This window comes from Myiozetetes cayanensis, unplaced genomic scaffold (genome assembly GCF_022539395.1).
Source record: "Myiozetetes cayanensis isolate MyiCay16 unplaced genomic scaffold, myiCay2020 scf27, whole genome shotgun sequence".
Lineage (NCBI taxonomy): Eukaryota > Metazoa > Chordata > Aves > Passeriformes > Tyrannidae > Myiozetetes > Myiozetetes cayanensis.
The window spans coordinates 7,117,799-7,132,887 of record NW_026087488.1 but is presented as its reverse complement, the minus strand read 5'-3'; the positions used below and the strand labels follow the sequence as shown (position 1 = coordinate 7,132,887).

The window sequence follows — 15,089 nt, the reverse complement described above, 5'->3', positions numbered from 1 at the left end:
GCTTTTGGAGAAAATTTACATTCATCTAAGTATTACCATAAAGAGGTTGGTTAAAAATCCCAAACCAGTCATGCTCCTTGCTTCAGAAGTTATTCTGGAATGCGAGGAATTCAATCTGGAACAATGACATTATTTGCAATGGTAACTTCTTAGCGAACCCTGGAATAGTTTATGTGGTTAAAAACCTTTTCAAGAGCAATTGAAAAATTATGTTATCCCATCTATTGTTTAAAGGGTTCCATGTGGTACAGTTCTTTGAATATGTGGGAAGAAAATGAAGCCAAAAAACGAAAATTTGGCAGGCAAAAACCAAAGTGCTTGCATTGGCCCTAAATCCAGATATGTGCACATTAATGATCTCATTTGAAAGATGTCTATATTAAGATCTGAAAGGTCTCTGTGTTCCCAAGGGACAGGCTCATTGAATATTGTGATGTACCATGAAACTAAACAGTTTTTCTTATTTCTCACTTCAAAATAACCGAGGAGTCAGGAACTCGTTCTGGGTGAGTAACAAAAGGGCACACTGAGAGCACAGTCTTTTGGGTAACCTTGCTCAGCAGTACATCAGAATTGCCACTGCAGGGAGGCACAGCTCTGCCTTGCACTTACACCCTCCTTCTTTGGAAGGTACAAAAATAAGCCCTGAGCCATTCAGACTCACTATACCTGTACTAACAAAATTATCTGCACACACTTCAACTACTGCAGCACCACGTCCAGCATCTCTGCTTAAGTCCCTGCTGAAGGCAGATTTGGACAAAGGCTCCCTCCTGCAGCAGGATTTTACAGTAGAGGAGAGCAGGCAGCAGAATCAGTCACCACACATTTATCACACCTCACCCAGCAAAGCCCAGCGTGGGCCAGCACTGGGACCCCAGAGAGACCTCTCTTGTTTTTCACTCTCTTCATGAGGTTATACTTTTCTTTGAAAAACCTCAAACAACAGCAGGAGGTTCTGCTTCTTGAGGCTGTTTTGCACAGAAGTGTTACACGTAGTAGTGTTTCTCTAACCAACAGTAGCATCCCATGCATTCAGCTTCCTAATCTTGAGTCAACCAGTTCGTTAACATCAACGAGATGAGTCATGTCAGATCTGCAAGACTGGGCCAGTTATCCCATTTCCTTCCTCTGAGGCCCAAGCAGATCAGATATCCCATAAACTCTAAGGGTTTGCAATGCCCACTTGCCAAGAGAAGGGAGGGAGCTTTGCAAGCGCCGTAAAATTCACTGTCCCATGTGTGTCGTATTAAATGGCGTGGCCAAAAGATTTCCCTGTTAAGGCTTCAGCAGCAGTGCTCATTTTGGAGTGTTTTATTCATCCAACCACTGTTAACCCTCAGTTTGTCCCCCTCAGAAGTGCCTTTGGAGACGTTTAGGAGAACAATACCCAAGAGGTCTTTGTGTAAAGGGTGGACCAGGCAGCTGAAGAGATGCCCCAGGGTTTCAGAGGATCATCACATCTTTGCAAGTCCTTCAGCTGAACAAGCCCACCTACTGAACACTTTAATCCAGGTAGGATTGCTGGGAGCTCCAGAAGTGTAGCTCAAGGCCTTCCTCCAGGTGGGACTCCACAGTGATTCCTGAGCCTTTCCTGGGGCTCTGCCAATTCCTGTATATCCAGAGATGGTCCAACCAAGTGCTTGTCAGTACAAGTTAAAATCCCACATCTCAAGTCAGTGGGTACACCCATACAGTCCAGCTGTTTCTCGTCGGTGCCACCCCATCCTTATGAATCCTTTTATTCCCTATTTTCCCTGACTTCTCCTAAGTGTTACAGTGGTCCCTCTATTTGCCTCTTTATTTCTCTAGAGTGCCCTTTCCACACCTATGTCCCTTAGATGCAGACACACAAGATATTTTGTATTTCTATGGCACCTTGCTCTGGAGAAACAGCATTTTAGTAGAGCCAGAAGAGAAGGAATTATCTTGGATTTACACAGGCCTGATTTTCCTGGGGATACACAAAAATCAGCAACAGGAAGGAAAAAACCTGAACATGTATCTCCTACTCCCTATAGCTTTTTTTTGTCATGAAGTACATTTCCTTTCCTTATTCAGCACACCTCTAAAAATACCAAAAATACTTCTGCCCTCCTATGAAAAAAATAGCTGAAGACAAACATCTGTTGTAAAATGAATATTTCTGAGCAGGTGAAAAGATCAAACAAACTCGTTTTCTGTAGAATCTCAGTCTGATCCTCTCAAAAATGTTTGCTGCTGAGATAGCTCCCCTGCCTGGCTCCTGCACCACTCAGGCAGCATCAAGAAGCTCCTTTCCCCTCTGAGACCACGGGAGGTTTCACATTACGTTGTTAACCTCACTCAGGTCGTCTCCTCCGTGCACCGTCCCAGTCACATTTACATGCAGACATCGTGTCACTCAGCCCACTTTATGCCACTTAAATCTCTCTCGTTGCCATGGGGAGCACTGATAAGGAACCAATTAGCAAATAAAATATTTGAGGACGGATGTGGAAGCCGCTACTGTGCGGATTTGTGTGCCACAGGCAGTGACATTTCGTTTGGCATTTGTCCTTACCTGGCTGAGCTTCTTCCACTGCAATTTCAGCTACATCGTGTAGTCAAAACATGCCCTTCCCACGGGGTTTGGAGGCTCAGACGTGCAACGTTATCTGACCCGGGGGAATTTTTGAGAGTTCTCAGGAGAAGAGGGATTGCTTGGAAAGCGCTGTTCCGGCATGAAAGCGCCAAGAGCACCATCCAGTGCCTGAGCTGAGTAAACACACGGGAACTCCATGGCGCTGGGACAGAGGCAGCTCTGCGCATCCCACGGTCCGTGGGGGATGCACGAGGGGTTAATAAAATACACACCCTGACAGAAGGAACTCGGAAGGGAAGTCTGGCAAAGTGGTCAGACTCTCGGGAGGACAGGACACAACCTGGAAGATCCCATCTTCTAAGCTAGAGCTGCGTTCTGAGTCGAGTTACCGAGGATTTAGGGAGCAGAAGATACAAGGGAGGAGGAAGAGGAGGTGGCAATAGATGGAGCTGGTTAAGAAAAGTAGGTAATTAAATCCAGGATGAAAAGGAGAGAGAAAATGGGGCCAGGTCCTGCAATCCTTCCCCTTTGCAGGATTGAATCAGCAAAGAGAGACCAGGAAGGTGTGCTGGCAGCTGAGAAAATAAGGGAGAAGTGACCTCAGCTGCCACTGCCCAGTCCCAACAGCCTCACGTGGCTTGTCAAATGTGGGTAGTGCTGGATTTCAAGAATAAAAATTATTTGGAAAAAGATTTTGCACACATGTGGGCAATAAGTAGTAATTCTTACTACATATGGCTACAGGCTGTTGGTGGGCTAGAGAGAAGGAACTAATTGGAGAACAAGGAGTCCTTGGGGCTAAAAGTGGGCACAGGCAGAAATTAATGTTATCTGTAAAGAAGTGATACCCAAAAAGACATCCAAGAAAAAGCATGCAGCTTTTCCACGGGCTGGTAGCTGTGCAGCAGTGTATGGAAACTCTGTGTAAACAAGGAAACACGAGTTTGGTGTGTTATGAACTGGATATTTATTAATCAGAGGTACAGAGTGCTCCAGTGTAGCACAATATTTATGGTAATCTATCACTAATATGTCCTCCCTACAATCAGACATAGAAATGCTGTAATCCAAGACAGCTCCTCTGTTGTATTCAGCTTCACATGTGTTTGCTCTTACTCCTTTTACATTGAACTTGCAGAGCAAAACTCACTTCTTTGATTAATATCAAGCAGTGTTTTGTTAGTGCCCTGTGGCAGAAGTGCCCAGATGGGGTGGGTTGAATACCGAAAACATGAGAAGCATTTAATGCTCTGTGGAGCTCTGTTAAAGTTGTCTGAATAGAACATCTGGTATCAAATCTTGGGATAAATCAGTTTGGACCTGCTCTGGGTCTGTGCTTTGTTCCAGATTTACATTCCCTCTCTTCCTTGTTCCTAGAGCCAATAGATGATGGTTTATTGCCTGGTGCAACCCATTAAAGTCCCTTTGTTGGGGCTTGGCAATTAGTGGAGCAGAGAGGGTATAAAAACCACTTTGACAGCTGTGGGGTTGAAATGGCAACACTGACTCAAGATCTCCCTGAAAGGCCTTTTATCTGTCCTCAAGGTGATGGAGAAAGAAGAAAGAGTGGTTATCCAGAGACTTGGGGAAGATGTTGCCTGACGTGTGTGCAGAGCTTTTGTGTGCATCAAAAAGCAACTGTTTCCTATGTAGTAACCAAGAAAAACGTCTCACAATGGAATATTTTATGCTATTGAGAAAATAAGATATTTTGAGTTATATTCCTTTAAGATGTCTTGTTGTGTTTAAGGGGCTGATTTTGTTCTCTTTTTTTCCTCATTTTCAGGCTTGATACACCAACCAAACTTCAGAGGAGCTGTTCTTGCCCCACACCAATGGTAAGAAGGAAAGAGAAGCAAGTTACTCATGCTCACTGTTGTTTTGTGCCAGATGTTTTGCTGGTAGAAATCCATAGCTCCACAGGCACCAATTTCTTCAGGATCTGGAACGTCTGCCACAATCTGTGTCTCCACTCTGGACGGTCTGGGAAGGAAGCTGCTTTATTTTTGCACCGTTGAATATTCATGCTGGGAAGTTATGAGCAAAAAGCAAATAATGAGAGACAGGGTCTCTAACAAGCTTCCTGTCACATGAGGCTCTGGTTGTGGGGAAGCAGATGTGGTTGCTGACTCGTTTCCAAAATGTTTGTTGAGTGGTGATTAGATTCTGTCGTGCTGATGTTACATCTCTGTGATCTCATTCAATACAAGTAGTTCTGCAAACAGTGAAATAGTTTTTTCCTATGGATTTATATCTTGGATTGTGTTTCTGCATAAATTCTCTGATGTTTAATGGGGATTGAGTTCATTTTAGCCTGTTTCTTCAATGAGAGATGAGTAATCTGTCTTGGCTGCCTACTTTCACGAAACATGCAGGAATTAAATATCACAATATTTAAAATTTGAGTGGGAATTATGAACCAGTTCCAGAGTTATTTGGGGCCAACTCACTATAAACAAACATAAACATGAGTCTCATTTTCCTTACAAAAACAAAAGGTAAGGAGCAATCTTATATTTCTTTGTCTTTCTATTTTCCCTGCTTGATTCTATTGTTTTATTAGTGATCAATCATGTAAGAGATGATGTATTTATAAAGCTGTGTGAAAGATGAGACATTTTTGCCACATTGAATGCTTATTAAGACATCATTAATTTATACTTATTTGGGGCTTATTGTGGCATTGCTTTTTATTGTCCTTGCTGGAGCAGGGGAAAGAGGTGACATGGATTTTAACTTACATGTTTGCACAGGCAAGTGCAGAGAAAGAACATTATTTTTCCTTTAGGATTCTCATAGTTCTAGTTTGGAAAGGGAGAAAGGAAACCTAGAATAGAAAATGACCTTTTGTGTTGCTCAGTCCAGTCTTCTGCTTCTGCAGAGAGCCAACTTCCCAACCTTTCTCATAAACAGCTTGTGCTGTTCAAAAATATGCTCTTTTCTCTTTGTCATCCCTCCTATCCTCCCAGTTTCCCACTTTATTTAGGTGTTTGCTCCAGAATTTTCTTCCTTTGATAGGAAGAAACCTTCTAATTTCCATAGTTTATGCATGTTTGTTCTTTTTCTATGAAATCCCTAAAAAACTCATTCCTGTAGGTAGCCTTGTCTGTACAGGGAACAAGGAAGAGAAACTCTTCCAAGAGGACAGAAAATCTACACTTGGGTAAATCCTTAAGACACAAATCTGTTGGAAATTAGGCTTCCACAGCACTTAGCATGAAATGTTTGTGTGTCTAATACTCCCAGGTTTTTCTGGGACTGGCAAATGAGTTCTTTAGCAATGGGAACTGCACGTGCATCTGCTTGGCTTCTGTGGGCTCATGTTATAGAAAACTAAAGGAGTGTCTGCAGGGCTCACAACCACCCAGCTTTGTGTCACAGGCCCTGTGTCTTCACAGGCCTCAGAAATTCCCATTCAGCTGAGCAGAGGAGAACAGAGTGGCAAGTCTGCTTTTATTGCTAATGCTTTGCAAAATAACCTTTATGGTCTGTACCTTCAGTCCTAGGCAGGTCTGTGTGACTTAGGATTTATTAAACTGCCCTTCATGGTTGTGCATCTCTCTCCAGTTCCTGGAGAGGAAAGAAATTAAAGGTCCAAAAGGTTAGCTTGGTGTTAATAGATCCAGACATACCCAATATTTAACTTCCCTGGACAAAGGAACTGCTTGGAGGGCTGGCTTGTCCTGTTAGAGTGTGACAGTGTCAGCCCTGAGTGCTGCAAACCTTCATCCAACCTCAGAGAACAAAAAAGAAAAAAGCCAAGTGTCTGCTCAATGGAAAACAGATGGAGTTTTCATTAGATATTACTTTTAATGATCTGCTTTAAAAGTAAAGATACCCCATTCCAAGCAGAAGAAGGGCCTCCTAATAGCTGTGTTTAGGTCCCAGGCTCATTATCTGGGCTGCAGATAAGCGAGATTGCAAGACCTTTGTATCACTGGAACCTCCAGTTAGGCTTGCCGACCATTATTAGAATTCCAAACACAGCAGAACTCTTCTGGAGCCTTACCAATGTTTTTTCCTGAAGATGTATCTTTATTTAATGATTCAGAGTTATTATGATGGGCCTGGCAGCCAGTTGCTCCATTTCTGGAGTATTACCATTTAACCCAGGTCAGGATAAAAAAATCCAGGAATATTCATTGCAGGGCAGATCTTTTGCTTCTTTGAGGGCTTGTTCTTCACAGTCCACCTCGGTGTGACTCCCCCAAATGTGTTGCTGGCTCTGAGAGGTGACCCCAGCAGTCCAGAAAGCCTAAAAATCCTTCCTAAAAGGATGAACCCTGCATTCTGTGCCTGTAGGTACTAAATCAACTCTTGACATGTAAAGAACAATGCAATCCCAGGGTTTTAGGAACAGATGGCTGCTGCCAAACCACAAGAAATGCTTTTGTCTGGAGCTCATGGAGCAGTAACATAGCAATGGAGGGTGTACCCTTGTCTGCTATTCCCTCTGAGCAAATTCTCAGAGCCATGTTACCAGCACTCAGAGAGATTTCATGGAACTGGGAGAGCAATGGGCTTTAATTCTCTTACAAAGGGAGGAAGAGACAATAGAGCTCAGCAAAACATGTGGCAATTTCTGTTTCTGTCTGAGAGTTATGCAAGCAAAGCCCAGTGCCCACCCTCAGGCAGCGAGACTCACGTGAGGGAACTGGTGTTGCTTTTCTTCTTCGAGCCTTCAGAATTGCTTTATTTCCTCTGCATGTGTGTAAATACAACCTGTGTCTTCCACTGATCTCCAGCTGGAGAGCATGAGTCAGAATCCAAACTTCTCAAAGCTCAGGGAAGTTTGGAGCTGATGTTCTGGTTCACTGTCACCTCTGTGGAAAAATACCTGCATGAATAATGAGAACATTTCATAAGAGGGACCAGAAGGGTCAAGTCCAGCAAAAGTCTATCACAAGCTGTTAATTAAGCACTGATCTGAAACCAGGTTTTTCCCACTGTGTTAGAAACCTTCTTCAGTTTCCAGACTGGAGTTATTAGTGACTGGTTTGTTCACATATATTACTGTGCCAAAGCTGTCTTTTAGTTTAGGTTATACACAAACACAAAGTGAGTATTAGGTTTCCTCTGCTTTTTGTCTCTTTCAGGGGAAAAAAGAAAAAAAAAGGGCTTAAATACAAGGTCACCTTGTGTTCAAGGGCCAGTTATTTCCTCACACAGTTCAAGAGTGGGAGGAGAACAAGCAAAAGGAGCAGATGACAAAGATGTCATTTATTAGGTTTGACGTCATATTTAGGTCTGTGGACCTGAGAATGATCCAGCAACAGCATCCCTGCCCCTGTTATCTCATGTCCAAGTAAATACAGTTAATTTCCTTTCTTTGGGTTATATTTGCAGAAATCAAGCAAATGCCCTCTCTCCCTGTGTTACTGAAGTGAAAAAACAATACAGTTGTTTCTTTCTTCTTGTCTTATTCAGTGGCCTTTTCCTGGTTCAGTGTAGCTTTGTGAGCGTGGGTGGCCAAACCACGGGTTGCACAAACCAGTTCCATCACCCTGGTGATCACAGCACGAGGTGAGAGATGTCAGAGATACTCCTGGTTGTGAAGAAATGACTTGCAGGGAATGAATTCTCAGCAGAATTCCAAGCAGGTGCCTTTCTGAGGTGTTTAGTTCTGCAAACCTCGGTCACTCAGGGGGGGATCTTGGCCTAAGTAAATAACATAAGATGATGGATCAATGCAGAAATCCACCCCATCTCCACATCAGCACCCTGCACATTTTAAACTGAGGGTGCAAAGCCCCAGCAGGGATGGGCACTCTGCAGTGTGGTGGCCTCTGTGGCTCCCTTGGGTCACTTGGCAGCACAATAATGGAAAGGGGAACGTGGGATTTCTTATGTCTCTCGTGTCAATGGGAACAGCACTGCTGAGAGCCACTGGGACCAAAGGCCTGGCCTTCAAAACATATGGCTTGAAAAAGAAAGCTGTGGTTTTTTGGGAAGGTCCAAATGTGTTTCATTCAGCTTTGCTGCTACTCCCAGAGTTGAGTTGTAAACAAGTCACACATCTGGGCTGCACTGCCTGGGACCGTTTTCATCGCCCCAAGCAGTTATTGGCTTCATGATGTTCTGTGTGTGCAGAAAAGAGCTTGTAAGAGGTACCCTGAGCAAACTCTTCACTGGAGAGCTTAAATGTCTTGAATCACCAGCCTGCAAGGGAGCCACAGCCTTTCACTTTATAGATATAAACCTGAAGTCTTAAAATTCTGCATTTCTAGCCCTGCAGAGTTGTCATTTACACAGCTTCCTAGCAAATTTCCATGCTGATTCTGTGTCCAGACAGGTCAACTGTCCAAAGGAACGATGGACCAAGTGCTCTCATGGGAGACAAGTGTGAACTTGAGTAGAGCTCACAAAAGCTTTTTGTAGCTATACAGCAATAAAGCTTTGAAAGCAATTTCTGTACAGCACAAATAAAGGGATGTAAAGATGTCAGGATTCTCAATGCTCAGTGTCAAGAGACAAAATAATGTTGCACCTCAGTAATTTCTGTTGAAGTAATGGGTTGTTTTCTCACTGCACAGTTGGCATATCCTGGAGTCTTTGGATTCTGCAATGTGGAGGCTGAATGTGTTTGAGTTAATTAATACTTAAAATGTCCTGTGCCCCTGATTCCAGCCTCAGTTCCCCAAAACATGACAGTGCAGGTGATCACAGAAAAGCCACTGGAACAAATAGCTACTGAACTCCAGTATGGTCAAGGATCCACAGAAAGGGACAGGGAACTTGGAGACCCCCAGTTTGTGCACAGTTGATCCAAAGCAGAGGTTTGGGGCCTGTGGCTGCTGCCAGGATGAAACATGGACATGGAGGGGACACTCTGAGAGCCTGAGGATGCCTAGAGATGGCCACACGTGTCTGGAGGTAGTTGGTAGGCATGCCTGGTTCTCTGCCTTCCCTTCCAGTTCTTGGAAAGTCCATCCGAAAAAAGCCTTTCCAAACTTCCCAGCATGGTGGGCAGGTCCTCAGTGTGGAAGAGTCAAACAAAGTGCTTTTCCTGCAAATCTGCTGTCCCCTTCTGCTCCTGACTTGTTCCTGCTCCTGGTTAAAGCTGTGCCTTGCCAGCTGAATGCCGTGGAACTCATGGCTGATTTCCACTGCTCCCAGTTCCCTTCCCACTTTTCTGGGCAGTTCTTTGGCCTCTCAGAAAGTACAGACAGAGCACAGAACAGTCACTTCCCACCCACGTGGCTTCAAACAGACCTGCACATCCCGCTGAGTAACACCAGGATGGGGCATCGCTTGGGGCTCTGCAGGGCAGAGACCTTACCCTGCTCATCTGCCATTCTCAGACCTCCCAGAGACACACTGAGCCTGTCTCATAAATCATTCATAAGGATACTTCTGAATAAATACTTTCTCTTCTCCAGTACTGAGGATCAATTTTGCATGAGGCTGTGAGTTTACTCTGTTCTTCGGCAGCGACAGAAATTACTCTCTTGGCCAGATTTTATGGATGATGTTCCACATTTACTGCATATTGTGACCTTTTTGGATGATACAAAGTCAAGTTTAGGGATCAGTCTTTCTTATTTTTCTTCCCTAATGAACAGTGTGTTGCAGTATAGAGACACCTATAATTTACATCCTTTATTTGAGATTAAAGTCAGCTCATGATTAACATTTTATATGAAGCAAGGTGGTGAACAGGAGAGGTTCATTGACTTTTCAACCCTGGACTCACCCAAACACTGGTTTATATTCCAAACAAAATAATTGCTGGGTTTCACACCAGTCTTTTACCAGTGCATATCACACAATGTTGCTGTTGGGAAAAACTGAATTTATTAAGGCAGTATATTTTAAAAGTTGGCTCCAGCACCACACAGCTGGCAACAAGGAAAAAGTAATCTAAGGCAGCATGTAAAAAACTGTTCTCTAGTTAGACTGTGAATTTTCCAATAACTGCCTCCAACAGCCCACCCTATGACACTGATTGCAAGCACATAAAGCCTGATTGTTCCAAAGTCATATAAATAAAACGTGGATGTTGAAATGCCAACCTCCCACTATTCGCCTCCAACCTTTTCTTTTCATCTCTTTACTGCTTATTTTGCTTTTTTTTTTCTCCCTTTCCTGGTGTCCTTCCTCTCACTGGTGTTTTCCCTCAGTACCACCCCCTCTTTGCCTCCCAGAACCAGGTGGAGGTTTCAGCCTGAAGGGCAGAGCAGTGGGAAGAAGCTGGGGTGGGTTTGGTGAGCACATCAAGCCCCCAAAAGCCGGAGAGTGTAGGTTATTTGTGTGTGCACACAAATTCACACACCTGGTGCCCACCTGAGCAATCCAGGGGATCACTGGAGCAGTTTAGGAGGTTCTGAACTCAAGCCTGGCTCAGTGTGTTTCACAGTGTTACTTGTAGAGTTGAGTCTGACAACCCAGAGCTGTTCTAAGATCTTTTAATCTTTCACCTCCCACTCCATTGCATAAGGACAGGCCACTCATCACTCAGAAAAGAGCTATGAAAATAATAAAAATAGATGAATTAACCTGGAAGAAAACCCAAGAAGCTCTCACTCTCACTCCTGTTGTCTGGAACTAAACTGTATAACATACTTTTTGTAACATACTTTGTGTAAAGGCTTTTTACTCAAACACAGTGTCGGTGTCACTTCTTTGGCCCTTTGGATTGGTGACAAGTTTTTGTAAATGTCTCTTGTTAGACCTAAGTAGGGTGAAATGTACTACAAGTTTATCTCTGTTTTCCTAACTAAAAAATTAAGCAAGTTGTTAAAGAGTTTCACAAAACCTTTGAGAGCAGAAAGGATAGGTTTTTAAAATGTTTTTATTGCCTCAGTAATGCACGTTAAAAAAATGTCTTCCACAGCAAAACACACTAATAACAGGGATGAGTGCAAACCAAACAAGTCAAAGTAAATTATCTATGAAACCACTTATTTTAATGCAAGAGGGAAACTGATAAAAGTTTCAAAACAACTTTTCCTCCTTTGAGAAAGCAGAACTTTTTTTCTCTGTTGGAGCTTCTGACATAGGTCAAAATATTGCACTAACAGAGATTTCAGTGCTTTTCCTCCCAGAGAGACCCAAACATTGTCCTCACAACGTGTATTTTGCTGGCGGAGCAGAAAGACCCAGTCCAGGGCAGGACTGCAGCCAGCTCTGCCAGGCCAAGGCAAGGGCTGTGCAGACAGAACATAAAGCTGTGCATTCCACCCCACGACTGCTCTCAGATCTCTGTTCCAGGCAGTGTGCACTGACTTCCAAGGGCACAACCTCTGCAGGAACCCAGCTCCCTGAGCTCTTTACTCAGCTGCTTCAGCACAACTCCACAGATTCATGTTCTGTCAGGCCTTACTCTCTGAGCACCTCTGCACAAAGGGGCTATGGGATGGACGACCCAAACCTTTAGCTTTTGGTCCACACCAACATATTAAACATCATCTTCCCGTGCTTCTGATGCCAAAGCGCAGCTCTAAAGTTACCCACATTCCTGGATGTGCAGCCACCTCCTTGGCACCACAGCTCACCTGATGTCAGCACTGAGGTGTTCATAGGCTGGCAAATTCTCCTTGTGAGGACCCACTCACAGGCTTACAAAGGGAAAACCGTAATTTTTCTTCCCTGTTCAGTATTTTTGGTAATGTTATGAGATAATTGACATTTCTTCCCTCTCTCTGCTCTCATTTATTATGGTGATAAGACTTCTGAAGTATTTCATGAATTCCATCCGAACATCTTCAGGATCTTCCTCCAAGTTGGAATGTATCAGTTTTAGTTTGTTCAGTGGGGAAGCTTTGAAAATAAATAAAAAACAATTAGGTATATTCCTTTTTAAAGAGAAATTTTCACAAAGTCATGGGACAGCTCATGTTAGAGCCAGCTGAATTCATAGTACCCAATGGTTGATACCCCAAATAACACACAACACATGAAGAAGAAACACAGCAGAGCTTGAGAGCTTTACAAATAAATACAGCTGATTGCCAAATTAAATTCTTCAAACAGTATTATTAAAGGTTGAAGTCTGGTTTGGGACTCATATTCAGTGCGAATCAAACAATTCATCACTGAACTACAGTTTTACTGCTGAAGTGATATGACTTTGATTACTTCAATGTTATGGAATCATACTGTTATATTAAATATGTATTAATATATTAATACTTATAACAAATATGTAGTTGTTTGAACACTGGAACAGGTTGCCCAGAGTGTGTGTTTTCATTGATTTAAACAGCCACAAATAATTTTGCAGTATATAAGGTAGTGATTTTAAAAGGGAAATCATCAGCCTCTTATTTCAAACGGCTCCTGTTCTTTTGATTGATAGAATGCAGACTTAAATAGCCCCAAAAGTGTCAGTTAACAAAAAACATCCAATGGAAGAACCAAACTACTACTGATGAGGAAATATGGCAGTTTTAATTCCTGGCCCAGCTGCACAGTTACTGTGTGACCTTCGAGAAGCCACTCAAAATTCTGCTTGCCTTTACTTCCCCTTTAGTGAAACAGGAATATCCTTGAGATCAATCATTTCTGGTTTTGCAGAGTGCTCTTTAATTGGCAGATTTAAATGAGAAATGCAAGCCATAAGTTATGAACAACTTTAAAGACACAGAGATCAGTGAAAAGCTCTGAGTTACAGACGGAGTTTTCCCTCTCCTTACCCAGGGACAGGTTTTCTGTGTCCCCTGCACTGCCTGGCTTGTGATGTGCCACCAGGAGACACTGAGTGTCGAGCAGTGGCTGCTGCTGCACGAAGCAGGAGTACCACATCTCAATTTCCTTCAGGTGACTGGGCAGCTCAGGGTTGAAGATGATTATCACCCCATGAGAGTCCTTCATCAGAGCTGGCCAGCACGTTTCAAACCTTGAAAAAAAACCAGAAAATGGCAAGACCAACAGCTGGAAAACAGAAACGTGCACCCAAACTTCCTCAGGTTTTCTTCTTCCCTCCTCAAGAAGACATTTAAGTGCTTTTTATTAAATTATGAGTAATCTTGCCAGTGATCTATATATTCCAACTACTTTGTCTTAACTATTACACTACTTGGTCCCATGATTTGCTGACAACCTGCTATTTGGTCAAGTGCTTATTTCACCTTTTTCTTTAAAAGTGGATCTGTACCATTCTCAATTGTACCTTTTGGAAATTCAGGCCTCAATCGTAAACATACATTGTTTGAAGTTCACTCACAAAACGGCTTCAAAGAGATAAAGGCAATTACAAAGTAGGCCTCTGCCTCCTTTACCTGTAATTCCATTCCAGGAGCTGGGGACTTTACTGGTACATTCAGTTCTTATGCAAAATAAAGTTCAGCTGTGATCATGGCAGAGAGTACCTATGTCAGATGCTTTACAGCAGAAGCTATAGAAGAATATACTGGGGTAAGGAGTCAGGAATATTCCTCATCTCAAACAGATCATTGGTTTTAGGCCTGAGGTCTGAATGACCTGTGTAAACAGAACTATTAGGGGCTAAGTACCAAGGACGTGCCTTACTTTTGATCACCACTGCAATCCCACAGCTCGAATCGACATCGCAGCTCCCTTGCTGTTCCCGTTCAGGTTTGGCTTCTCATACTCCAGGATCCTGCAGGAAATGATGGATACAGGGTGGGATACGATCGTATGCAGCAGCACAGCAGAGCTGGGGGGTCTGGAGGGCACACGGAGCTCGGGGGTCTTGGGGGGGCACAGACAGCTCGGGGGTCTGGAGGGCACACGGAGCTCGGGGGTCTCGCTCACCTCACCCCCTGCGTTGGGCTGTAGCTGCCGATCCCTTCCGTGCTCTCCGACACGAAGTTCGCCAGCACCGACTTCCCAGACTGGCAGAGAGACACCCAACAGGAATTTAACGCCCCACAGCCCCAGCGGCGGTGCCCGCCCGAGCCCCCTCAAACGCTGCCCCTCCCGCTCAGCCCCGGGCCCCTCTCCCTTCTCCCTCCCTCCCTCCCGCCGCAGGGCCCCCGCGGGGCTCGGGGGATGCCGTGTTGGGGGTCCGTGTCAGGGATCCGTGTCGGGGGTCCCGCTCACCTCGCGCGGTCCCACCAGCAGCACCTTGGCCCTCAGCATGGCGGGGGGAGGGGTGACGGCGCCCCCCCCGCAGCCGCTGCCCGGCAACGCGTCCGAGCGGGGCGGAGGCGGGCGGTGATTGGCGCTGCCGCCCTCACGTGACGGCGGGGGCGGGAAGGGGGCGGCGCGCGCGGGGGGCTCGCGGCCGCCCTGAGGGGGCGAGTTCTGTGAGGGGGCGAATTCTGTGAGGGGGCGGCTCCCTCAGACCCCGCGACGTCCTCGCCGCGTCCCCGCAGTGTCCCCTTAGTGCCCCAGCTGACCCTGTGTCCCCAGACACCTGCTGTGTCCCCGCTTCGTCCCCTTCGTGCCCCCCACGGTGTTCCCAGACCGTTCCCGCTGTGCCCCCGCAGCGCCAGCGGACCGACCCCGCTGTGTCCCCACAGTGTCCCCACTCCATCCCCGCAGTGTCCCCACAGTGTCCCCGCTCCATCCCCACAGTGTCCCCGCTCCATCCCCACAGTGTCCCCGCAGAGTCCCCAGTGTC

The 15,089-nt window shown here is 45.0% G+C and overlaps 1 protein-coding gene across 1 annotated transcript; it reads right to left on the bottom strand.

The window, feature by feature from the left end:
• Nucleotides 1–11,364: 11,364 nt before the first annotated feature.
• Nucleotides 11,365–14,649, bottom strand: IFT22 (intraflagellar transport 22). The gene is given in 6 exon segments (XM_050321931.1): nt 11,365–12,322; nt 13,198–13,400; nt 14,033–14,070; nt 14,072–14,123; nt 14,279–14,358; nt 14,567–14,649. Coding segments are annotated over 6 exon segments (561 nt in total). The 5' UTR covers nt 14,606–14,649; the 3' UTR covers nt 11,365–12,173.
• Nucleotides 14,650–15,089: the final 440 nt, after the last annotated feature.